The sequence below is a fragment of the Trachypithecus francoisi genome, unplaced genomic scaffold (genome assembly GCF_009764315.1).
Source record: "Trachypithecus francoisi isolate TF-2019V2 unplaced genomic scaffold, Tfra_2.0 Lachesis_group11, whole genome shotgun sequence".
NCBI classification, from domain to species: Eukaryota; Metazoa; Chordata; class Mammalia; order Primates; family Cercopithecidae; genus Trachypithecus; species Trachypithecus francoisi.
In genome coordinates this window covers 61,912,953-61,940,298 of record NW_022681456.1, presented here as the reverse complement: position 1 = coordinate 61,940,298, position 27,346 = coordinate 61,912,953, and the positions used below count along the sequence as shown (strand labels likewise).

General features: G+C 40.7%; 1 protein-coding gene across 1 annotated transcript in view; it reads left to right on the top strand.

Moving 5' to 3' along the window:
* Positions 1-27,346, top strand: part of TPH2 (tryptophan hydroxylase 2) — a 97,356-nt gene that overhangs the window by 12,669 nt on the left and 57,341 nt on the right. Inside the window, exon 6 of the mRNA XM_033221252.1 lies at positions 22,662-22,858. Coding sequence (XP_033077143.1) covers positions 22,662-22,858 — 197 coding nt within the window. The remainder of the gene's footprint in view (positions 1-22,661; positions 22,859-27,346) is intronic.

Here is a 27,346-nt window from a genome sequence, read left to right as displayed (position 1 = left end):
CATTTTAATTTTACTTTAGCCTTGACTTTTCAGTAACCCCCTTCAATCTCCTGCTTCCCCAATGAAAGTAGAGGATTCAGCAAGAATGGTGAAAGGGCTCATTTAAGGAGTCGTAATAGAAAAGACATGTGTTTGCTTTACATGGAGAGGAAAATTTCCTGTAAAATGCAGGGGTTATGAAGGAGTTTCACACTCATTCCCAGACCAGGGTTGGGATGGAAGAGGAGGACCTCACTTTTCAGGGTGAGAACTGTGCATAGTACATGATGCTATGTGGCAGTGACAGGATGTGTTTGTGATGTTGTATGTTGACTGTAGGCCACGTTTAGAAAAATGCAGTGGTGGTTAGGCCTGTGTTTGTTCTACTCACGCTAGTATAACTCGTAGATCATCACAATGCTCTCTTTCCTCTGTCTGGTATGTGATCAGCTACAGGAAACTTGTCATCAGAACAAAATGTAAATCCATACCTCGTAAGGGAAAGATTCATCCTACCCCAATTGAGAATAGGTGTGAAACTTACTGTCCTGAGAGGAAAATTTGTCATTGGTGAAAGTTTAGGACATTATGTACATTATAGAGGGTCTCAGTATGGGCTTTATTTATAAAAAGGAATTTGACACACAGGTGCTTAAGACAGATGAGAAGATTCTTCATCCCACCTCTCACTGGGCATCCCTAGCTTCCTTTAATGCTTAGGTGCTCTTCCCTTCATCCTCCCAAGTCCCAGGCATCCTTCATCCTTTCTCCACCACATTTAGGAAAACCATATTCTTAAAAACCAGGACCACATGGCACATGCCATTTCACATGTGCCTATTCTTATCTCCTCTGTTCTAAGCACCTTCCTTCCCCTCTCTACTGTGACTTTCCATACCTTGCAATATCATCATGCACTTGCCCTAGCCCAAGCCCAAACTCAGGCTCCCTTCTTACCCTCAGTACCACCACCCCTCTAGCCCCATCTCCCAGTGTTTCCTGATTAAATTGCCAAGAGAGGACTCTGACCAGCTGAGCTCACGTTTTCACCTCAGGCCCTGATAATGGCTGTGAGCCTTATGATTGGCTCCCCCTGGTCCACAGGCTTCTTCTGGGGAATCAGGTCATGACTGTATAGGTGGATCCTTAGAGGGGGTGTGGGCAGGGCAGTTTCTTTCTAGCATGACCTGCCAGAACATGGTAGAAGCTCAATGCCTGGCAGAGCCTTTTCCCTTAGATAAAGTAGATCGCTTTGTCACTCAGTCTGCCTCCTGAGTAGCTGGGACTACAGGTGTGTGCCACCATGCCCAACTAATTTTTTAAATTTACTTTTTGTATTTTTGACAGGGTTTTGCTGTGTTGCCCTGACTGTTCTCAAACTCCTGGGCTCAAGTGATCCTCCTGCCTTGGCCTCCCAAACTATTGGGATTATAGGTGTGAGTCACTGTGCTTGGCCAGAAAATGTATTTCATATGTGGATGCTATATGTTTTATATATGTGTGTGTATATGTGTGTGTGTGTATAAAATGACATGATTTCAGCTGGGTGCGGTGACTTATGCCTGTAATCCCAGTACTTTGGGAGGCTGAGGCAGGCAGATCACCTGAGGTCAGGAGTTCCACACCAGCCTGACCAACATGGAGAAAACCTGTCTCTACTGAAAATACAAAATTAACCAGGCGTGGTGGCAATTGCATGTAATCCCAGCTACTCGGGAGGCTGAGGCAGGAGAATCGCTTGAACCTGGGAGGCGGAGGTTGCAGTGAGCCAAGACTAAGGGACTAGCTCAAGTGTTACTTATTTCTTCTTGATAGAATTCAAAAGCTAAACAAAGGCAAGCTGATGTTGTGGTGATACAAGTAGAATATATGAGTCAACTAGTTTCATGGAACTTTGATAATGAGGAGTGATTTGGTTTTAAAGAAAACATATTTATATGGAGAGGACAGAAAATGAGCATATGGTCAAAATGATGTAGAGCGAGGTCCTCAAAGGGTTAACAAGATTTTGCATTTGCCACCTTTGCATAGCTAAAGAGCAAAATGAAGGTGTGATATCTGTAGGAAAAAAATAGAAGTTGGAGAAATTGATGGACATTTATATAAAAGAGGGCTGGATGGAGCTGGGGCATTCCAGGATCTGGACCCAGTTTGGAGGGCTGGGGAGTACTAAGGTTCAAGGGGCTTGACTCTTGGTAACTGAATGTTCAGGAGGCCAAGAGAGCCAGGAAATGGCCAATTCATCATTTTATAGTGAGAAACAACCCTCAAAGGACTCACAAAACCATCCTTATAGTCATGATAGCAGAGGAGGGCAGATTATAACCTTAGGCTACTTGGTGGATGCAGAGTCAAAGCAAAGGATATTTACCTAAGAGAGTTTAGAATCCAGGACATTATAGCCCTCTCCCCTGGATGGTGCTGAGCCCAGACTGACTAGACAGGATAACAGCAGGCTTAAAAACTGGGGCATTGGCCTCCGACAGTCTGGGCTTGTATGCACTCCACTGCTCCGAGCTGGGTGTGCAACCGCATTGTGCCATGGCTGCTTCATCTGGGAAGTGTGCCCAACAATAGGACCCATTTCAAAGGGTTGTAGTAAGCACTAAAACAGAGAATGCATGTGCTGTGCCTCACACAGAGCCCAACACATGACCAATGATTATAAATGTCACTTACATTATTAAGTTTAACACACCTCCCCCAACCTTTTCCACAGGCTGTCTTCCATTTCCAGTGGACCTACTGTTTTCTTCTTTAGTGATGTTGATACCATTGTTTATGTGCCATTTTATCAAATAACGTAGCTCAAAACATTCTTGGAAGAAACTGTTTAGTTTCCCATTGAAGGGCTGTTGCATATACAGAAGCATTTTGTGTTGACCTACATTCCTCTTTACAGAGAGATTTCATAAAAAGCAGTCATATTCCTCCCCACCCCCTTTTCCCTGCTTTTTTTTTTTTTTTTTTTCCTGCACATGGGAAGCTGCCAAAATACTGATAACAGATTGCCAGTACTTCTTGCGAGTGGATGGACCAAGGAAGGTGCCTACCAAAGGTAGTTAAATCAGGAAAGCACGAACCCAGGACTTGTGGGAAGTAGAGCCAAGGATCATTCCTTAATGCCCTGTATGCCGTCATTGCTAAGGTTTCTCTGAGTATGAGTTTGAGGATGGATAAGAGAGAGACAGTCCTGTGTGTCACTTGTGGGCTCATGTGCCTGCTGTGGTGCTGGCAGGGGTGGGGCACAGACACTAACAAATTCCAAGTGGGCCTTCGCAGTTGTCTCCAGCCTGCCGTGTAGCAGGTAAGATTTCCCTTCAGTTTACAGGAAACAGGGATGCAGTTTCTAATTGAAATAGGTCTTTTTCTAGTGCTGATGGTTTTCTGAGTACATGAAGGAGAATGATGTGAATACCATAATTACTTCAAATAATCTCATTTAAGTGTGCAACAACCTGATTTTCCAAACTGACATTTAGAACCACTTTGTCCAAGAAATAGATCATTTGAGGTTGGGGTCGTTTTGAAAAATCCGGCATATGTGGTCCTCACAAATATAGTTTGGTGATAAAATTAGGGACCATGCTGACAGGGAGAACAATTTGATTCCCTTCCCTGCTGATAATTAGTTAAGACTTTCTGGACAATGAGAAGAAGTCGAACATGTGGTCAGAAATGCAGAGAAAGATGGAGTATGGATATTTTGGGGTTGTAATAGGGGTTGACAGGCTGTAGTTTGAGGTGTCTAAAGGTAAGGAGAAGGGAAAGAAATGAAATACAGAATAATATATATTGAAACCACAGCCAAGAAGCCCTCTGGGGGATTCGTGCTGAATACTATATTTTCTGTGATATTCTTGAAAGGATAAAGCAGGGGGGAAGAATAAACACAAGCAGAGAAAAATGAAAAAATTCCACTCTATGATGAAGAAACAGCAGGCTCAAAGTCTGTATTACCATGAGCCCGAAAGAGGAGAGGGAACGGGAAAGCACCAGCATGCTGAGAACTGTCAATAGATGCCACTCAGGCGAGCTTCTGATTGACAGTGCTCTCGAGAAACATGATTGATTACCCAGAGGCCCACAGCCGCCTGCAGACATGAGTGTGGGAAGGCCTAATTGCCTCACCAATAATAGCACAGGAAACATTCATTAGTGCAAATATCATTCTTCATAGATCTGAGAATGAACGCCCTGGATCAAGAGGACACTGTTTCTAAAATCATCTGTGAGAGAATGTCTAACACGCAGATCACGCCTCTCCTCCCCCGCCCAAATAAAATAAATTCTAGTATAAACAGGAAAAAAGTACTCCATGATTAGATAATGTGATGTGCATATAGACTTGCAGTTCAGAGGATATGGAAGTGCGTGGGGGGCAGATGGCATGTGAAGGAAGAGGAAATTGTGAGTGCGATGTTGTAGCTGTTAGGTTTGTCTGAAACTGTCCAGTTTTCTGTCTTTGGTGCCTTCATATTTGAACCTCAGCATTAACTTTGCTGCATTTCTGTGGACTTCACAATTACTATATTGTTGGGGGAACAATCAGTGATACATTTTTTTCAATTGACTGGAAATAAACACATTTTTCTTTTGGGGGCTGTTACAATGATTATTCCTCAACGATACACATGCATATTTAATTTAATTATATTTTTCGTGGGGATGGTGGTAGTTATTTCAATCCATCTTATTCTTTTGGAAAGAGGCCCTGAGCTCTAACTTTAATTATGCCACTCTTGTTTGCTTAAATTGATTTTGAATATTATTGTGATTGTGTTTTATTATGAATGTACTTACTCCTGGTTGAAAGTAAGGTAGCACATGAACCTCATGTTCTTCTCACGGGGCTACTTCCTCTTTGATTTATTTATTTTTATCCATGGAATCTGAAATGTAAACAGGCAACTACAACTGTCAATAGGTACGGTAAACAAGAGAGTTTCAGCATGTCAGAATTTCCAACTCTAACCTAAATTACAGCTGGAAAATTCCTTAATTTGCCAAGAAAACTCATTTGATTTCAAATTCAGGGATTCAAATCATCCCTTAACATTACTCAGCCTCAGTTTTTCTCCTCTGTAAAGTGGAGATTAAAATATCTCTTCTGCCTCTCCTGGGAGTTTTTTTTAAAGGATTAAGTGAAGTAAGTGAGGCATTGCTATACAATGTACTTTATTATCCTTATTAAAACAAGAATCAAACACTATAGACCAAAGGCATGGGGTTTACTCAGACCCCTGACAACATAAAGGTCTTGGCTGCATTTCCTAATTTTTTTTAGATCTGAGAGGCAGTGTGTGAAGTTGTTATGTGTCAGAAGTTGGAGCTGCACTGCTGGGGTGAATCCCAGCTTGACCATTTACTAACTGAGTGACCTGGGCAAATTGTTTAAATCTTCTGTACCTCAGTTTCCTTATCTGTAAAATGGGGATAACTCTAGTACTACTTTACAGGATTGTTACGTGGATTACATGAGTGAATATAGTAACAAAACTTAGAACACTACACGTGCTATATAAGTATTTGATACTATTGTTATTTTCTCACTTCAAATGATCTCTTCTTTTTGTCTGTCCTCATGCTCCAAATCATGTTATTACCCTTTGGTTGCCAGCCGTCTCCACTCCCCTTGGCCAAGTCTTTTGTACAATCCTGACTTCTGTCTGATTTTTACACTATATTAGTTATTGCTACATAAAAAATAATCCCCAAATTTAGCACCGTAAAACAACAAACATTTATTATCTCACATAATTTCTGAGTGTCAAGAATTTGTGAACAGCCTAGCTGGAGGGTTCTAGATTAGGGTCTCTCATAAAGCAAACTGTTGACCAGGGAAGCAATCATCCGAAGGCTTGACTGGGGCCAGAGGACCTGCTTCCAATATGGTTACTCACAGGGCTGTTTGCAGGAGGCCTCAGTTTTTAGCAACATGGCCTCTCTACCAGGCAGTCTGAATATCTTCAAGATATTGTAGCTGGCTTCTCCCAAATCACATGATCCAAGAGAGAGAGCAAGGCAAAATCTATAATGCCTTTTATAACCTAGCATTGGAAGTGACACACCATCACTCTTGCTGTATCTGTTAATTTCATAGATCAACTGTGCCACATTGTGGGAAGGGATTACACATGGGCATGAATATCAGGAGTCGGGGTTCACTGAAGACCATCTTGGAGGATGGGTACCACATTCATTTAACTGGCTCCATTTCCCTCCCTTTCTCCCTCCCTTCCTTCTTTCCTTCATTCCCTCCTTCCTTCCTTTATCTGAAACAAGGTCTCACTCTGCACTCTGTTGCTTGAGCTGGAGTGCGGTGGTGTGATTTTAGCTCACTGCAACCTTGACCTACCGGGCTTAGCTGATCCTCCTGCCTCAACCTCCTGAGTAGCTGGCACCACAGGTGCACAACGTGCATGCCTGGCTAATTTTTGTATCTTTTGTAGATATGGGGTTTCCCCATGTTGCCCAGGCTGGTCTCAGACTCTTGGGCTCAAGCAATCTGTCTGCCTTGGCCTCCCAAAGTGCTAGGATTACAGGTGTGAACCACTGTGGCTGGCCCCATTTCATTTCTTTATGATATTTTTAACTGCTCTCCCACAGTGGGTGCTAATGTGCTCTCTGCACAACTAATCCCTATGAAAGAGGAGGTAGCACGGTATAGCACAAGATGTGGCATAATGTATAGGCTTTGGAGCTAGACAGAATTAGGTTTGAATTCCCACTCTACCACTTAAAAGCTCTATGGTCATGGGCGGTGACCTAGTTGCTCTAATTCTCATGCCCTCATCTTAAAATGGGCACAACCTCTACTTTGCATGATTGGGAGGGTTAGCAATGATTACAGGACCCAGAATGCTGACTGGCACAAGTAGATGTTAAATCTATGACAGATATGATTATTAGTATCATGTGGTTAATAGCTAATTGTTCCTCAATTTCATATAATCAATTGTTAGGCTCATTTAAAATGAGTAAAGGATTGTGTGTGTGTGTGTGTGTGTGAGACAGGGTCTCGCTCTGGTCACCCAGGCTGGAGCACAGTGTCATGATCATGGGTCACTGCAGCCTCCACCTCCCAGGCTCAAGTGATCCTCCCACCTCAGCCTCTTGAGTTGCTGGGACTACAGGTGTGTTCTACCATATCTGGCTAATTTTTCATATTTTGTAGAGACAATGGTCTCACTATGTTGTCCAGGCTGGTCTTGAACTCTGGCCTCAAGCAATCCTCCTGCCTCAGCCTCCCAAAGTGCTGGGATTATAGTTGTAAGCCACCGCACCAGACTCTAAAGGATCTTAAGGAGTAATTGAATTAAGGAATTTCAGGCTCCACGATGGGCTGGGTTAAAGGAACTTTTAAAAAAATAGTTGGCCGGGCGCGGTGGCTCAAGCCTGTAATCCCAGCACTCTGGGAGGCCGAGACGGGCGGATCACGAGGTCAGGAGATCGAGACCATCCTGGCTAACACAGTGAAACCCCGTCTCTACTAAAAAATACAAAAAACTAGCCGGGCGTGGTGGCGGGCGCCTGTAGTCCCAGCTACTCGGGAGGTTGAGGCAGGAGAATGGCGTAAACCCGGGAGGCGGAGCTTGCAGTGAGCTGAGATCCGGCCACTGCACTCCAGCCTGGGCGACAGAGCGAGACTCCGTCTCAAAAAAAAAAAAAAAAAAAAAAAAAAAAAAAAAAAAAAAAAATAGTTGTGTTTGTGTGAGAGGGGACCTTCCAGCTTCACATAAATCATGCATATAGTTTGCTTCTTTAATCTGAAAAATTGCCCCCTCAAAGGCCTTCTCAGGTCAATGTGTCTCAGCCAGAATAAGGTTGGAGGATAAGCTCGCAACAGGGCTATGTTGGACTCATCCCTGAATGGCTCATGGTGGTAAAAATGTTCATTATGTTGACCTCTCAGCTAACATTTTCAGATTGTATTAGGTTCCTTTTCTTAGATCCTGCACTGTGTTAAATGTGTCACTTGATTTTCTGTCATTTAACCTCACAACGAGCCCTTAAGGTAGGTGCCATCATTGTAGACACTCTGAAGATGAGGAAACTGAGCTTCGGAGATGTTAAGAAACCTACTAAAGGTTACACAGCTGATCGTGCCACTTGCATAAAACATCAGGTATAGATGCTTCAAATTCCTCGGAAATAGAGCAGTAAATTGAAGAGTAGAACTGAAGCAAATATTTATAGTACTAGGGTCATTTCCTGGATGGCCAGAATAGTTTCTGAGTAAGGTCACTTTTAGAGGTTTCAAGAATGCCGCTGGTAGAATCTAAACGTCTGCTCAAAATTCCACACCCTTTTCTTTTTTGTTTTCTGAACAACAAGAAAAAAAGTGGCTTCAGTGACTTCCACTTGACACAGGTGGTTTCATACACAAGCTGGAAATAACAGTGACATAACTAAGTGACTTGCCATTTGTAAAAGTTATTCTCCTTACAGAATTCTCAGCGTATTTGAAATGCACAATCCTTGTAAGTATTCAGTACACTTAGAACTTTATGGACTCAGAACTCAAACCAGCCCTGTGACACTGCAAAGCCATGCTGTTTCTCGCAGGTTGCTGGGGACATCTGCCAGGGTCTGGCATGGCAGAAGCACGTTTCCATTCTGTGTGGTGATTTTTCCCTCTCTCCCAGGCCCCATGCTCTTCTCCTCCTACCCAAAGCCTGACCCTCGTGAGACATGGAATGAATGGAAATAAACACAGCTGGGCTGGGCTTGAAAATTAATTGCCAGGAATGTGTCACTCTGGTTTTCACTAGTTGCTAGCCTATTGATTTCTTGATTTTTTTTAATTTATAAAATTGCACCCTTTGTGATTCATTTGCTCTGAGTGTAAGTACACAGCTAAACAGAGACCCTAAAACAAAACAGCTCCAAAAGAGAACTAGCATATTTGAAAAGTGCAATCACCAGCTCAGCAGGCGCCTTCAATTTGGGTGAGCTTGTGAATATTCTCTCAGCTCCATCAGAGAGACAGAGAATTTTCTCCTTTTACATGCAGTGGTGGTTATGCTAACCTATTCTCATCAAAGCACAGAAGGGCATTTTCTTTTTTTACCCCTCCTCTTCCTGCTTATACCGCCAAGTACTACATGATGTCAAAACAAAACCCTTTGGGACTGAGATTCGGTAACATGCAGTGCATTTTAAGGTATTTGAGTAGATACATAAATATGGAATGGATGTGCCTTGGAATGAACATACTGGATTTCCAAGCCAGTATCTCACTTCTTAGGAGGTCTTCTCAGTTTCCTCTTTCACTAGATGACTCAGCCATAGGCCTGCAAAGAAAAAGAAAGAGATGGATGATCAGAGACCAATAAGAGTAGACTGCAGACTTGGAGTAGAGCTGTTTTGCTGCCCTGCCTCTCACACCCTAGTGCTCAGTACTGAGCGTACTGGGGTTTCTTCCGCTTGCAGGGAGCTGTGACAGTTAAGCTTTGTGTCTGAGCTAGGGGATTACTGACGCTGAGTTTTTCCTAAGAGGCATTTGCAATTATTGCAACTTGCAGAAAAATAACTGGGGTGGCTCTACCTCTCCACCTTTCCAGAAATTTCAGTTGACCTTAGCATTTCTCATTTCATGAGAGAAGAGGCATGATTTATGGATCCTGCTTGGTTTCAGAATGTAGCTTAAAGGAATACATTACTAACAGGAGTTGTGAGTGCCACATTACCTATTTTTAGATAGGCGAATCTTAATTGGAAACATAACAAGTAGAAGGTAGAGGAAGAATGGAAGTGAAGGTAATGCTTTCTTAACAGGGAAAAACTTAACTGGGGGGGTTGCAAGTTTTTCTTTTTCATGATGTTTTCCTCATCAATTTCATTGGCAGATAGTCACCTTGATGAATTGTAGGCTCTACTGTGATGTGAAACCAAACTTTAATTTTTTTCCTTTCTCTGCCCTTTTGAGAAGAGGCACCTTAGAAGGCAAATATGTTTTCTCCCTGACTGAGCTAATTTTATCCCATTCCATTATCTTCCATTGATTTGCTTTCCCAGATTTTGAATGAAACTGAGATATATGTGGCTGTTTGGGTACTTTGTGACTCCTGCATAAACACCAGTTGTTGATGCTTTAATTTCTCTGAAATGAAGCGGTAAATTGAAAAGTAGAACAAAACCAAATATTTGTAGTACTGGGGTCATTTCCCAGATGAGTAGGATAGTTTCTGAGGAAGGTCATATTAGGGACTTTTAGAGTGCTTCTCTTGTAGAATTCAAATATCTTTCTCTGCCCAAGATGCCACGTCTTTTCTTTTTAAAAAAAATCTGCTTAGCAACTTCCATTTGACATAGGTGATATCACACACAGGTCAAAAACAAGACCAATCGAATTAAGTGACTTGGATTTTTATAAAGTTATCCTTCTCTTTACAGAAGTCTTAGCAGATTTGAAATGCACTGTTCTTATAAGGATTTAAAAGACTTCAAGCTTTACGGGATAATCATTTTCATGCCAAATGTTTCTCTCTACCTGAAGCGCAGCTCAATGGCTGAAAGGAAGGGAGCCTGAGAGTTGCAAAGAAAGACAAAAGGGAAAATTGATTTGGAAAAGGTTTCTCCTTTTTGCTTTTTGGGCTTGGTGCGTTTTTTAGATGTGTGTGAATGCCTCAGTAGGATGCTGTCTGATTATAGTGTGACTCCCACAGCTGTGGAAAACGTTAACGCAGTATGGTCCTGTATCACTTACTGACAAGGACAACAGTTGCACCAAATTCTAATGTGTTTCACAGGGAAAGAGGTATGAGTATTTTTACTTTAAAATGATTTTCATGAACATGAAGGATTAGAATTACTTCTACAAGTCCTTCTTGAGAAGTGAATGGATTTACATGGAACAGTGCTGTTTTGTCATCTCCAGAACTGTTCCCAACCCTGCAGGGAAGTGATGAAATTTTATTCATTTTTATACACCTGGAGGAAGAGAACCAACCATATGGAGTACCTGTTAGGCCCTAGGCACTGGCCAGGATGTTTCACAGATGACCTCTCATTTGATCCTCACGATGTGAGAAGCCTTACTTCCCTTAGTTTTGAATGAGGAAATGGAGGCCAAACCTTGATGCTGGGTCCATATTGGGTACTCAGTACATTGTACTGATATGTATTGGTCAAGAGTAGGGTCTCTAGAGCTAGCCTTCCTACATCTGAGTCCCCACTATTCTACTTACTAGCTGTTTGATCTTGGACAGATTATTACATTTGTAAGCCTCAGTTTCTTCAACAGTTAAGTGAGGAGATGAATAGTCATTTAGTGACTCTGTAAGATAAGCATTATATGACATAATCCCTGATGAACTATTACAGTGTTGTTATTGTTACAGTGAAATGGGTGGGTGAATAAATGAATGCCATTATTAATTTGCACAGGGCCATGAGCTGTAGGATAATCACGCTTCTTCATCTATCACTCTGAAAAAGATCAGGGCCTAGTAGTTAACTGTGTTCTGTCCCTTTCAAACGAGGTGCAAGATGTATCTGATTCAATCTGTGGCTCTTAGAGACTCTACCTCTGTGACTCTTCATGCTAGTGGCCCAAGACTGTTAGCTGCTATTGGCAACTGGGAATTTTAGCTCTTTTCTGTATCAAGTTCTTTGAGCTCAAGCTCCTTGTGTATGTTGAGCATGCACATATTGATGGATGTTAGATACATTGTTGTGGCTGTTGATATTTAATGTCATGATAGTTTTTGCAGATGAAAATCACTTCTCTAGAATATGAAGAGGGCTTTCTGCCAGGTGAGAAAATGGTGGGAAGCCCTATCCTGTGGTGCTCAGGACAAATAAAAACAAATAATTTCTAGGAGTTAAATCTTTGTTCTCCCTGAGGCTCCCTAGGTGCAGTAGTTTATTTTCATTATGTCTCTTGTAAAGGCAGCACCAATATTAACAATGTGAACAAAACAAACTAACGTTTTTGTTTGCTCCCATCTGAAAGTTCCTTAGGGCCCATAGACTCATTTACGAAAATTCATGTGCGCAAAACTCATTTGCAAAAGCAAATAAAATATGTGATCGCAAATGCTCTTTACCTGACTGGCCTAGGGGACTAGCTGAAAATGCGTTTATGCCTTTATATTTACTCTATGGCATGGCTTAGCAGTCATGGGGCTCCTAACCTCCTCTACAGATGAGTCCCCGTCAAGCCATGTATGTCAGCTGACTTGAATGTGTTTTGAAATTTAGGCATAATTTAGATGGTTGTTAAGTTGCTGTACTGATTTGTGAGTTTTTGTTTGTAAAAAAATATTAAATCATTGTGCCCTGTAGCCTTGAAAATGCTTTTGAAGTTCATTCATTACAATGTCCAGCCAAGGAAACATCTCTGTATTTAGTTGAGTTTGGACTTTTCTCTCCCTTTGGGTTTACATATGCTGCTTTCTTTCCTGGTGAAAATTTTGGTTACAAGTGTGACTGAGTAATGATGTCTAGACAAGGGTCAGGAAAACTGAATTGAGAAAATTAGAAAAAAGAAACTCTTGTATGTAAATTGTGCATAGGAATAATTGGAAGTTACCAGAAAGTTTGTTAAAATCCTGAATCTTTACTTTTTTAATAGTAATTGAAATATATGAGGCAAGACAAATACATATCTGCCAGACTCCAATGCATAATTACTTTTTCCCCAACATTTAAATTTGTGTTTTGCTTTAGGCTGATTGATTGATTTTCTCACTCAACAAATATTATTTTTTTGTTTTGTTTTGTTTTGAGATAGAGTCTCTGTCATCCAGGCTGAGCTGCAGTGGCATGATCTCAGCTCACTGCAACTTCTGCCTCCTGGGTTCAAGCGCTTCTCCTGCCTCAGCTTCTCTAGTAACTGGAATTACAGGCACACGCCATCATGCCCAGTTAATTTTTGTATTTTTAGTAGAGATGGGGTTTCACCATGTTGGCCAGGCTGGTCTTGAACCCCCGACCTCAAGTGATCCACCTGCCTTGGCCTCCTAGAGTGTCGGGATTACAGATGTGAGCCACCGTGCCTGGCCTGAACAGCTCTGCATTCCAGGCTCCACCCTGGGTAGCAGGGATACAAAAATGAACAAAGCAACAAAAATCTCTGCCTTCAAAAAGTGTGTATCCTAATAGGGAGACACATTTAGCAGAATAATTTTATGAATATTTTACTTTTTGCTTTTTTACCTCTGGGCATTACTGATAATATTTTATCATAAATTTATTGAGTGTCCTTTATGGTCTGAATTCTGAAGTCTAATTTTATCAAATGCAGGACTCCCAGACTTTTCTTATGAATTCTTGGAAGTCAGTAAATAAAAATTACATTTGCTTTCTGGTTAAACCTTAATTAGAATTCATCATTAACTCCATTTAGTGTGTGTGTGTGTGTATAAAATATATATGATTATTTTATATATTATATATAATATATAACCATATATGTTATATATTATACATATAATATATATAACCATATATATTATATATATACTAATACTGTATATTAGTGTATGTGTATATATATGTACTGCCCAAGAGGCGACATGTTTTCTTTTTTAAAAAATCTGCTTAGTGGCCAGGTACGATGGCTCACACCTGTAATCCCAGCTCTTTGGGAAGCTGAGGTGGGTGGATCATGAGGTCAGGAGTTCAAGACCAGACTGGCTGATATGGTGAAACCCTGTCTCTACTAAAAATACAAAAATTAGCCAGGAATGGTGGCATGTGCCTATAGTCCCAGCTACTCGGGAGGCTGAGGCAGAGGAATTGCTTGAACCTGAGAGTCGGAAGTTGCAGTGAGCCGAGATCATGCCACTGGGTGACAGAATGAGACTCTGTCTCAACAAAAAAGAAAAGAAAAGAAAAAAAAATTCTGCTTAGCAACTTGCATTTGACATAGGTGGTACCATACACAGGTTGAAAACAAGACCAATCGAATTAAGTGACTTGGATTTTTAAAAAATTATTCTTCTGTTTACAGAAATCTCAGCATATTTGAAATGTTGAGACTTCTTTTTGAAACCCACCAAGCCCAAAAAGCAAAAAGGAGAAACCATTTCGGAGAAATTAAAGCATCAACAACTGGTGTTTATGCAGGAGTCACAAAGTACCCAAACAGCCACATATATCTTAGTTTCATTCAAAACCTGGGAAAGCAAATCAATGGAAGATAATGGAATGGGATTTTATATATATATATATATGTGTGTGTGTGTATATATATATGTGTGTGTGTGTGTGTGTATATATATATATGTGTGTGTGTGTATATATATATATGTGTGTGTGTATATATATGTGTGTGTGTGGTATATATATATGTGTGTGTGTGTTATATATGTGTGTGTGTGTATATATATATGTGTGTGTATATATATATATGTGTGGTGTGTATATATATGTGTGTTGTGTATATATATGTGTGTGTATATATATATGTGTGTGTGTGTATATATATATGTGTGTGTGTGATATATATATGTGTGTGTATATATATATGTGGTGTGTGTATATATATATGTGTGTGTGTGTATATATATGTGTTGTATATATATATGTGTGTGTGTATATATATATGTGTGTGTATATATATGTGTGTATGTGTATATATATATGTGTGTGTGTATATATACACACACACACATACATGCACATACATACTGGCAATATTCTGGGCATATATATACACATATATTAGTATATATGCTTATTATATATTATATATTAGTATACATAGTATTCTGGCAATATTCAGAATATATATGTGTGTGTGTGTGTGTGTGTGTGTGTGTGTGTGTATGTAGTTGTTTTGCTTTGAGACGGAGTCTCTGTCGTCCAGGCTGAGGTGCAGCAGTGTGATCTCAGCTCACTACAACCTCCACCTCCTGGGTTCAAGTGATTCTCCTGCCTCGGCCTCTCTAGTAGCTGGAATTACAGGCACACGCCACCATGCCTGGTTAATTTTAGTATTTTTAGTATTTTTGTATTTTTAGTTGATGCAGAATATATATATATTCTGGCAACATTTTTCCAGTCTCAGAGGCATAAGCGATCTTCTTGAATACTCATTCAGTGTTTGGCTGTACTCTGTAGACACCTGGATGCAGGTGATACTATTTCATGAAGGTGGTACCAACTAATGTAGTACTAGGTAACACTATGGTCACTGGCTAAAAATGAGAGTCATCAATTACTGAATGAAATTTCTACACACCTGGTGTGACATCTCAGTTGTGAGATGTGCAACAAATGCTTGATAACAATTAATTATAAATTTTGTGATGATGAATTCTTTTTTTTTTTTTACTTTTAGTTTAGGTTTGGGGTACATGTTTGTTACATAGGTAAACACGTGTCATGGGGTTTTGTTGTACATATTATTTCATCACCCAGGTGTGAAGCCTAGTACCCAATAGTTTCCTTTTCTGCTCCTCGCCCTCCTCTCACCCTCCACCCTCCAGGAGACCCCAGTGTCTGTGGTTTCCTTCTTTGTGTTCATAAGTTCTTATCATTTAGCTCCCACTTACAAGTGAGAACATGCAGTATTTTGTTTTCTGTTCCTGCATTAGTTTGCTAAGGATAATAGCCTCCAGCTCCATCCATGTTCCTGCAAAAGACATTATCTCATTTTTTATGGCTGCATAGTATTCCATCATGTATATGTGCCACATCTTCCTCATCCAATCTGTCACTGATGGACGTGTAGGTTGATTCTGTGTCTTTGCTACTGTAAATAGTGCTGCAATGAACTTTCCCATGCATGGGTCTTGATGGTAGAATGATTTATATTCCTCTGGGTATATACTCAGTAATGGGATTGCTAGGTTGAATGGTAATTCTGCTTTTAGCTCTTTGAGGAATGGCCATATTGCTTTCCACAGTGGTTGAACTAATTTACACTCCCACCAACAGTATATAAGTGTTTCCTTTTCTCTGCAACCTTGCCAGCATCTGTTATTTTTTTGACTTTTAAATAATAAACATTCTGACTGGTGTGAGATGGTATCTCAGTGTGGTTTTAATTTGCATTTTTCTAATGATCAGTGGTGTTGAGTTTTTTTTCAAATGATTATTGGCCACATGTATGCCTTCTTTTGAGAAATGTTCATGTCCTTTGCTCACTTTTTAATAAGGTTGTTTTTCTCTTGTGTTAGAAACTGCAATTACTTTTGCACCAATTTAATAAATTGATTCAATTTCCTTATAGATGCTGGATATTAGACCTTTGTCAGATGCATAGTTTGCAAATATTTTCTCCTATTCTGTAGGTTGTCCATTTACTCTGTTGGTAGTTCCTTTTGCTGCACAGAAGCACTTAAGTTTAATTAGATCCCACTTGCCAATTTTTGCTTTTGTTGCAATTACTTTTGGTGTCTTTGTCATGAAATCTTTGCCTGTTCCTATATCCAAGATGGTACTGCTTTGGTTTTCTTCTAGGGTTTTTATAGTGTTGGGTTTTACATTTAGGTCTTTAATGCATCTTGTGTGATGAATTCCTTTAAAAAGTTACATTAGATTAAAAATAAGGTTATTCTTATAATAATATTAGAATAATATCAACCTCAGTCTTCTATATTCTTAGGTGCTTTCTTGAATAGGAAGGAAAGGGGATAAATTACAAATAACTCTCTGGAAATTATGCCAAATTCAGGGTATATTTACTGAGGAGTGCAACAAAGGCATCTCATAAATCAAGAAGGAACAAGAGACCACTAGCCTTGATGTTCCCATATCTTTCTTCAAAGGCCCTGTCTAAATCTTTTTTTTTTTTTTTAAAGGATTCTGTGGTTGTATTGATTCAACACTATAAATTACATTTTAGAAATTAAGGTATAGTTTACACACAGTAAAATTATATATATATTTTATTATACTTTAAGTTCTGGGATACATGTGCAGAACGTGCCGAGGAGCTGCTAATTGCTAATGAGTTCCAAAGTTGATGCATTTAATCTCTTCTTATTTGTTTTCTGCAACCCTCAGGTAGAAATGTCAATCAAGACAGAAACACCAAAGGTGGGGAAAGAAAGAAAAGATGAGAGCAACAGTCTATTCCAGGCAGATAAACATCTCTTGAATAAGTGAGACATTTCCTGCCCTAAGGAACATGTAATGAAATAAAATAGTAAATGAGTTCATTCTTAACTGTTTCTATCAGATTTTCCCATTCCCGTACTCAATTCTCTGTTATCTTCTGCTCTGTTTGGTCCTTGCCACTGAGAAAATCCGGCTGTTTTCAAATAACACAATTGGTGCTGTGTTTCAGACAGTCTTGCCATCTTGATGTAAATACTATCAATTGCAGCCTGTCACATCTTCCTCCAGTGAATAAGTGAATTGCTTCCTCACAATGAAGTTCCTCTAAAGATAACACAAGCTGAGAAACTGCATCTCATATTAGGAATTCTAGGAGCAAGGACTCTAGGAGGCAGCCATGATATAGCATCACAATTGAGTATTTTCCAATTCCCCTAATTTAAAAAAATGTGTAAGAAACATAGCTTGCTGTTGGACCTGATGGAGGAGAAGATCAAACAATAGTTAAATAAAATGAAAGCATTGTTGCTTATTCATCTGGCTGTAGAAAGAACTTCCACAATTTCAGTCTCAGTGGGGTATATGTCCCTGGATTTCTAAGTGTTTGTTAAACAACTTTGGTCTAACAAGCTCAGGACTCACACAGAATAACTACATCTATACCTGCCCTCAACTAGATTTGTCTATGCATTTTCCACTCCCTCTTCTCTGTAGGCACAAAGCTGGTTTTTCAGAATCACCTCCCTGTCTCTAGGAAGAGTGGGGTTTAACCATACAGGGAGACAGATGCCTCCCACAGCCTTCAATATTTTCAAAGAAAGTTCTTAGTCATCTCTGAGTAACATCATCCACCAGGGAGTTTTCCCTATTTTCCAGTTGACATCCCCATGGTGACCATTTTAGCTTCTTTCTAGTACTGTTGTTACTGAGCACTGGTTCCCCATCAATGCTTGTACAATCTTTGTTTGCCATTCTTTGACAATAGGGCACAATCTGCAGTGAATGGAAACTATTGAAAGTCCCATTTGTTTTTCTGCAGTAAATTAAGAACCTGTAAATTATAATTTTGGTGGTTGTTGAGAATGCTGTAATCCCAACTAACTCCATATAAATGCAGGAGACTCTCTAGATATCTAATTATAATATTTACATATAATTAGTCTGTTGAGGAGTATCATCTTGTAGCAACACAAAATGGTTGTATTTTTCCCACTCTTTACTTTCAACTGTATTGGGTTGAATTCTGTTTTCCTGCTGGGAAGCAAGTTCCTTAGCAACATCTAATTTCCTGTCATTTTCAATTATTAGTATAGTCTCGTTTGGGTATTTAAGACCTGGTCTTGTTCATTTAAAACATATTAATCTCAAACTTGATTCAAAGTGTATCCTCCCTCTCCCGCAGTTATTTGGAGTGAATGTGTGGATGTGCATGTGTGTTTTGGGGATTCTCTGGTTCTGAGACACTTTTTCTTCCCTTCTCTAGGACCTATTTCTTCTAGAGTTGGGGGCTACGAGGAGGGAGGGAGGAGGCTGCGGCCCTTTTACATGCTTGCTGGAATGTCAGTGGTGAGTAGGTCTCAGGCCACACTCACCCTGGTTCTGACAAATCCTTTTTGATAGAGTGTTCTCTGCTGAAATGGTGTTATTCATAGTTTTCTTGGGTGAGACCATTCCCCCACCTCCACAGCTGCAGAAGTGTGCTCTGCCTCCCTTGGCCTTGCCAGTGACATACCATAGCTGGGGCAGCCCTCAGAGCTTCTTCATGACGGTGATGGGACCACTGTGGTATCTTCTGCCTCCTGAGAACTGAGCAGAACTGGATGGTGTGGGACTTTACCGTCTTTCTCGCAGGCACACCGCATTGGGTCTCACATGAATGTCTAGATTTTGCTGGGCATTAGACTTAACGTTCACGTGAACCTTAAATTTCAGAGGACATATGTTTAGGCTCCCCATGGTATACCATCCTCCCAGGCTTCTGGACACTCTCCTAGGGACTGTCAGTCCCCTGCTCTGCAGTGGTGGCAGTACCTGGGGGGCCTGGATCCTGCTGCCCAGTAAGGGTCCAGTTGGGAAAGAAAGTGCCCTACTCCACTTCTCGCAGGTGCGCTCTCAGGGAGCAGCCTGCTGTCTTGACTTTGGGAGGAGGAAAGAAACTGCCCTTTCCCTCAAACTCTGACCTCCTCACAATGCTGAGCATTTCTGATTCCCTAGTACACTGGTGGATGAGGTCTGGGGAGCGTGTGGCACAGGTGGTACAGGAGGAGTTTGTTGGTGGTAGGACAATTTGTGCTGCCTCTCACCAAGCCCTGTAAGGAGATGGTTGGCTTCAGCTGCTGGGGAATTTCTGTAGGATGTGGAGTCCTTACGTAACTTTAGTTTTCGACCAGAGCAGAGTTGTAGGATGCTGGAATATGACTTCTGTTATATACACATTACAACATGTGCCCATAGAAAGATGCATGATGATATATAAGTATATATCGAAGGCCCTGAAAAGACCAGGGTACCCCTCTCATACATGATTTACAAAAAACCCACTTACCCATAACAAATTCAAAGAAATACAACACATTCTCATTTTCCCCACGACCTTGATGTTTTTCCCAAATGTCAAATTTCAAAGTCCTAAAAAAATGTGGGTGCCCTGCATTCCTGGTGCCCCAAACACATGTTTATTTTGTTGAGGAGCCAGATAAAACCTCACAGTCTTACTGAGAAGTTTAAATGAGTGAATAAAGATGAAAGTACTCTTTGTGATCCACAAATATATCCTAGTACCATGATGACATATGATTGTATATGAAATTTTCTACATAGGAATATATACACCAAAAGCCTTATTTTAGTTTGGTATGTGAAAAATAAGTTGGGATGTGAAAAAATCAATTTTACTCCATCAGTCTGGAGTACAATTTTTCATTCAATTTGTGTGTACTAATCCATTAAGATTACAGCCAGTCTTCAGCTAGACTGACTAGGTTTTAAGCCTGAATCCATTTTAGACAAGCAGCTTAATTTCTCTGAGCCTCACTTTCCTCATCCATAAAATGGAGATAATAACAGTATCTACCTCAGGGAATTGTGAGAATCAAATGGGTTAATTCATATAAAAACACTTAACTCCTTAAACATATGCCTGGCACATAGTAAGCTCTCAAATATCAGCGGTTACTATATGCTTATATTAACTACACAGAAAAATGGAAAATTTCTTATTTTTTCTGTATTTTGGATATTTTCAATAGAAATGAAGTAGATAAAACTAGTATTTACTTTGTGATTTTTAAATATTTACCTTAAAGAGTTACCTGGGGTGTGGGGTTAGAGTAGTACGAGAAATCTGTTGATATGACCAGAGGCAGACTTACTTCATACTTGGGTTTAGGGTAGCAGCAGTACATTGCACCGACTTTTAACTCAAAGAGCAGGACAAGTTATCCAGGACAGACAGAACAGTTGACCACACACACGACCACTCATATTTCCAAGACTGCGAGGCTGGAAGTTCATTATTAAGTAACAGACCTGTGTAACTCTTTCTTCCTATCCTAATTTACACGTGACCTCTTTCTGCCTCTTGAATATACAGCTCCCCTCTGAAATGCTGCATGTTTGCAGATTGATACTGAAGGGAAAAGTTTGACCTAACGATTCTTCTCAAATGGCTTTTCGGTATTTCCTTTATTATCCCAGCCTCATTGCTTTCCTACCTTCTGATCATACATACACAGCCCTTTTTAGGTTTACTGGCTTACCCAACTCAAATAGAGTTAGTTGAATTTTCTGGAACCAGAGGCAGACCATTTATTACTTATTTCCTTACATCTTTTCTATTTTTGTCTTTTCATTTCAAGCTTTCATTCTATATTTGTCACAGGTGCGAGGTCTTAGAAGCCTTGATCTTCCCAGCAAATATTTGCCAGGTTGTAATTTTTTATTTGTTATCAACAGCCAAATTTAAATAAGGATAATCTTGTTCTAATTTGGTTTGTGGAAGACCTAGTCTTGGTATTTAGAGAAAGCAAATGTGAATTTCTGTTTTTTTCTTCAGTATGTGTTATTCACTCATCCCTCATGTACTACAATTAATTTTTTTTAAACAAAAATAATTTGGGGGCAGGAGAAACTCCATTTGGACCTGAACTTTAAACAGAAAGTATTTTGCTGAGAACAGTGAAATAGGTAGAGGGTTGGGGAGGAGAAAGGCAGCTAGGGATCTGTTTGATAGCCTATTCCTGTTATCATCCTCTATCTCATTTTTCTCTACCTCAGGGGTGCTCCTGAACGATTCCAGCTCATTGAAGATGCCCCCCTCACTGCAGCAACCCTGAGTGACAGTTGCTGTCTGTGCATGGGTTCCTGTGGTGACCGCCTGCTATAGGCTGGATTTGTAGATTGCAGGGGCACAAATCCTAGTTTTATGTGTATATGTTTGGGCTTCCATATGTTGTACGTGTATATTTGCTAATTGCGGAGGCAGAATTTCTGATGCATGGCCAGGGTGGGAAGTGAGGGCGTGCTGCAGGTGGCTGTTGAGTATGTCAAGAGAGGTTTTCTCAAATCCTAACTGAGTTTCAGAATAGGCATCTTAATCAGAGGCTAAATTCAGATTCAAGTCCCTCAAGCAATAGCTTACAAAAGCACACGTTTGTATTCTCCTCATCCCTGCTTGCATCACAAGGTATGTTCCTTGCCTGTGGCTGCTGGCTGCTATTATATTAGAGCACCAGTTTCTCCTGACTTTCTTTTTACCAGAACCTGCAGGTCCTACCTGGCCAAAAAGTGTCAGCTCAAGTTGTGCCTCCTCCAGGAAGCTCTCTCTGACCACTTCAGTCCAGCACAATGTCTTGATATTCTAAACCAGTCATCAGCACACTACAGTTTATGGGCCAAATAAAGAAAAGTTTTGTTAAAATACACCTACGTCCATTTGTTATTGTGCATGGTTGCTTTTGAGACATAGTGGCAGAATCGAACAGTTGTGACAGAGACCATATGACTCACAAGCCTAAAATATTTACTTTTTGGCTCTTTATAGAAAAAGTTTGCTGACCTCATTCTAAATCGAGGGGCTTAATGTATGTATCCTTCAGCATGACCTGCAGTGAATGCTCCTTATTTTTTGGTTTGCAAAACTTTCATTTTTAAATTCAGCATAGTCTTTCAGTATCTCCCAGACATTTTGGACATTGAACAAATTATCTCAAAATTACACTTGAAGATTGGGGTGAGTCTGGGCAAGAGACAAAGAGAACCCATAAAGCAATTTTATTTTGAAGAGACAAAACATTTATTTATTACTATTGTCAGGTGTTTGCAGAAAATGCTCTCAGAGAATAGTTTTGTACCTAAACCAGTTCCTTCCAACCCAGAACTATTACTTGTTACTGACCTCAGTTTAAGAATGTAAATCTTATCACATTTTTCTAAGGATGTGTGAAGATACAACTTAATTAAAAAATAATTTATATGGAAATTCAAATACACATGCACAACATTAGAAGGTTAGCATTTGCTTTAAAAAATAATAGCTAATGGGATCCTTTCAGACGCTCACGTGCTCCACTTTTCAGGGTCTGACTTGCGATAGGTACTGAGGTGAGAAAATACTCAACTCAGTGATTCAAAGCTAGATTAATTTAGTTTTCTTCTCTCCTGCCTAGTGGTCAGCCCATTCCCAGGGTGGAGTATACTGAAGAAGAAACTAAAACTTGGGGCGTTGTATTCCGGGAGCTCTCCAAACTCTATCCCACTCATGCCTGCCGAGAGTATTTGAAAAACTTCCCTCTGCTGACTAAATACTGTGGCTACAGAGAGGACAATGTGCCTCAACTCGAAGATGTCTCCATGTTTCTGAAAGGTAAGATTTCACACAGGCTGTCTCTTATTAGTCAATATCCTCAATTGCCTTCCAAGGACACAGGTTGCAGCAATGGCTCTTTTTCCAAAAAAGGAAAAATAGTGATTTAAAAAAATAGTTGGCTTTGAGCCAACAATTAGCTGTGGCCACCTGTGGGAAGCAGAGCAGGGACTCAGCTGCTTTTGCAGCTCAGGGGGCTTGCTGAAGCCTCTTTGTGGCTGGCTGCTGTAAATGTTAAGGCCCAAAGGATATTTGCAAGTTCAGCTCTGAGCTTGTTCTGATCCAGGAGCTGATATGCTGGGCTATATGAGTATGAAATGACCTCCAAAGGTGCCTTTTTTTTGCATTGTTAAAAATTATGTACTGAATGATGAAATCTTATGGATAATGTTGAATATTAGTGACTTTCCTCTGGGGGAAATCAGGCAACTGTCAGAGGCATTTGGACCAGAGCAACTCCATCTTGAATACGGGCTGGGTAAAATAAGGCTGAGACCTACTGGGCTGCATTCTCAGGAGGTTAAGGCATTCTAAGTCACAGGATGAGACAGGAGGTCAGCACAAGATACAGGTCATAAAGACCTTGCTGATAAAACAGGTTGCAGTGAAGAAGCCAGCCAAAACCCACCAAAACCAAGATGACGATGAGAGAGACCTGTGGTGATTCTCACTACTCGTTAAACACTAATCACAAGGCATTGGCGTGCTAAAAGACACTCCCACCAGTGCCATGACAGTTTACAGATGCCATGGCAATGTCGAGAAATTACCCTATATAACCTAAAAAGGGGAGGAACCCTCCTTTCTAGGAATTGCCCACCCCTTTCCCGGAAAACTCATGAATAATCCACTCCTTGTTTAGCATATAATCAAGAAATAACCATAAAAATGGGCAACCAGTGATCCATTCCACAGCTCTGCCTATGGAGTAGTCATTCTTTTATTCCTTTACTTTCTTAATAAACTTGCTTTCACTTGACTCTATGGACTCACTTTGAATTCTTTGCATGAGATCCAAGAATCCTCTCTTGGGGTCTGGAATGGGACCCCTTTCTGGTAACAAAACTAGTCAATCAATTAACCAATTGATCAATACTTTACGTTATAATTTGTGTGTCAGGGATTGTACTTGTTGCGGATGTTACACTAGTGAACCCAGTGAGTCATACAGTGACATCATTTCACACTCTACGTGGATCCCTTCACTGACAACACCTCCTTGGAACAACAGCTAGGAAATAGGCTTGTGAGGGGTTGGGGGGAGAGGCAAAGTTTCATGGTGGTCCCGCTTCCTCCTCTGTTTTTCCTTGTGCTTAAGTCCTTGGATTCTCTGCCCTTTTCTCTCTCTTCTTTCAAGTGCTACAGTTCCAAAAGCAAAAACTTCATTGCCTGCTCTCTTTCCTGGAACTTGCTTTCTTGCTTGTCTTCCCAGTTTCTATCAGTACTGTTTTCTCTGCACTCTTCAGGCTTGCCTATAAGGACTCCTCTGAATTTCTACCCACCTGATCCCCCAATCCCATACTCAGTCCTTCCTTGTGTTAGTGTCCAATTATAGCTGTAACACATTACCACAAACTTCGTGACTTAAAACAACACAAGTTATCTTGCAGTTCTGGAGCTCGGAAGTCTAAAATCAGGGTGCTGACAGGGCTCATTCCTTCTGGTGGCTTCCGTGCCCTGGCCTTTCCCAGCTTCTAGAGTCCTCCTGCATTCCTTGGCTCATGGACTCACCTTTCCATCACTCCAACCTCTTGCTTCCATTGTCACATCTCCTTCTCTGACTCTGACCCTCCTGCCTCCCTCTTATAAGGACTCTTATGATTATATGGGCCCCACTCAAATAATCTAGGACAGTCTGTCCATCTCAAGATCCTTAAGTTAATAACATCTGCAAAGTCTCTTTTGCCATGTAAGGTCACATACTCACAGATTCAGGGGATTAAGATGTAGGCATCCTTGGGGGGCCATTATTTAGCCTACCACAATCTCCCCCTGTTGCCACTTACGGCTTCATGACATGTGGTAAATCTGTCCTTTTCTTTCCATTCTACTGCTACCGCCCAAATTGAGGTCCTCATCATTTTATAACCTTGATGCGTATATTTTCTACCCTTAACTCTCCACTGCCCATAAACATTACTTTCCAAAACATTACTTTTTTTCTGACATCTCTGCTCAGAAACTATCATCGGCTCCCTCTTGTTTTCACTGGGACTGGCAAACTTGTTTTGTAAAAGGCCAGATGGTAAATATTTTAGGCTTTTTGGGCCAAGAGGCAAAATCAAGGCTATTATATAGGTACTTTTATAGCCATTTAAATGTGTCTATTAAAAAATATAAAAACTGGCTGGGTGTGGTGGCTCACGCCTGTAATCCCAGCACTTTGGGAGGCCAAGGCAGGTGGATCACTTGAGGTCAGGAGTTCGAGACCAGCCTGGCCAACATGGTGAAACCCTGTCTCTGCTGAAAATATAAAAATTTTTGTATTTTCTGCAGTCGCAGCTACTGGGACTGCAGGACGCCTGCAGTCCCAGCTACTTGTGGGGCTGAGGCACGAGAATCGCTTGAACTTGGGAGGCAGAAGTTGTAGTGAGCCAAGATCGTGCCACTGCACTCCAGTCTGGGTGACAGAGTGAGACTCTGTCTCAAAACTAACAAACAAAACTATTCTCACTTACGGGGTGTGCAAAAACAGGCAGGGGGCTGGATTTGGCCTGCATGTGATAGTTTGCTGATCTCTGTTTTTTTTTTTTTTTTTTTGAGAGCGGAGTCTCGCTGTGTCGCCCAGGCTGGAGTGCAGTGGCGCGATCTTGGCTCACTGCAAGCTCCGCCTCCCGGGTTCCCGCCATTCTCCCGCCTCAGCCTCCGAGTAGCTGGGACTACAGGCGCCCGCCACCGCGCCCGGCTAGTTTTTTGTATTTTTAGTAGAGACGGGGTTTCACCGTGTTAGCCAGGAGGGTCTCGATCTCCTGACCTCGTGATCCACCCGCCTCGGCCTCCCAAAGTGCTGGGATTACAGGCTTGAGCCACCGCGCCCGGCCTGATCTCTGTTTTACACGCTCAAGTTTGAACAGCTCAGCCTCAATCCGAGGCCCTGACCCAGGTTTCCAAGTTAGTTTCCTGCTGCAACTGCCCTGTACAAACCTTCTGCCCTTGCTGTGGGCTCTCTTTACCTTTGCTGAAACTCTGTTCCTTGCTAGAAAATTTCATCTCTTCTCCACCTACTCAAATTTTACCTGTTCTTCAGGACTCACAGCAAATCCTGCCTCCTTCATGAATCTTGATCATAGCAGCCACCATGATTTCTCCCACTCTGATTTCATTCTGTGTTATGTGTGAATATCATCTACTATGTTTGTTATTGAGGAAAAGAGATTGAGGACTACGGATCAGAATCACTTAATTAGCACCTAATTACATCATGCCTTACGTTGTTGTTTAACTAGACTGTATTCTCCTGTCTCGTTCTTCTTTGTTTCCCACAGAGCAATATGCATGTTACCTCTTTACCAAGAGCTCCTTATATAGAGATGGTTTTTTACTGCATTATTCCCCAAACCCCAATAGTTAGAATATCACCTCATAAATATTGTCATATTTGCTCCCCAAATTAATATTCTTATGAGAGGCAGTATGGTCTAGTGGCTTGGACCATAGACCCTGGATGTAGAATGTCAGGGCTTGAGTCCCCACTCTGCCCCTTCCTAGCTATGTTACCTTAGAAGAGTCACCCTAACCTTTCTGTGTCTCTGTCAATGGAGATAGTAATTTTATCTACCTCACAAGGTAGTTGGGAGGAGAAATTAATTGATATACCTTAAAGGCCTAATGTGCCTAACACACATTAAGCATAGCAGAGTCTTAGCTGTTTCTTTCATTATTGTTTTCCACAACCCTTGGTGAACTGGATATATCGCCTAGTTTGTATCACACACTAGCATGTAGATAGTATGATTTAAGTATAAGTGTCCTTATATAATTTCATTGACTCACTTTTAAAATACCTAATTTATTTAAAACAGAAACTTTTAAAGCAATGGTATCTACAGATTCAAAGTTCTTGATGTCATGGTTTTATGTATTTTTTAATTCACATAAAAATATAATACGTAACTATTAAAATAAAAAATGTTCCTCTGCGTACTGTTATATATGTCCCACATGTGGGATATACTGGCTTAATTGATGTAATATGGAAAAAGAAGAAAATACACTTATCTTTTTGATATTCACCAGGGAATAATCCAAAGTGAAGGCTTTTGGAATGAGCATAGTGCTGTTCAAATTATAGGTCTGAGGATGCCTGAGAACAGGTTATTTCCAGCAGGTACCAGAAATCCCAGGATGGGCCTGTTTTATAAGCTTAGTTGGTTCTTGCCTCTTAAGATCATTTTCAACCATTGTGTGGTACTCTCCTAATGAGTTCAAGTTTTCAGAATGGGAACCTTTACAATGCTAGAATCAGGGATAAGAATAGCCTTCCAGAAC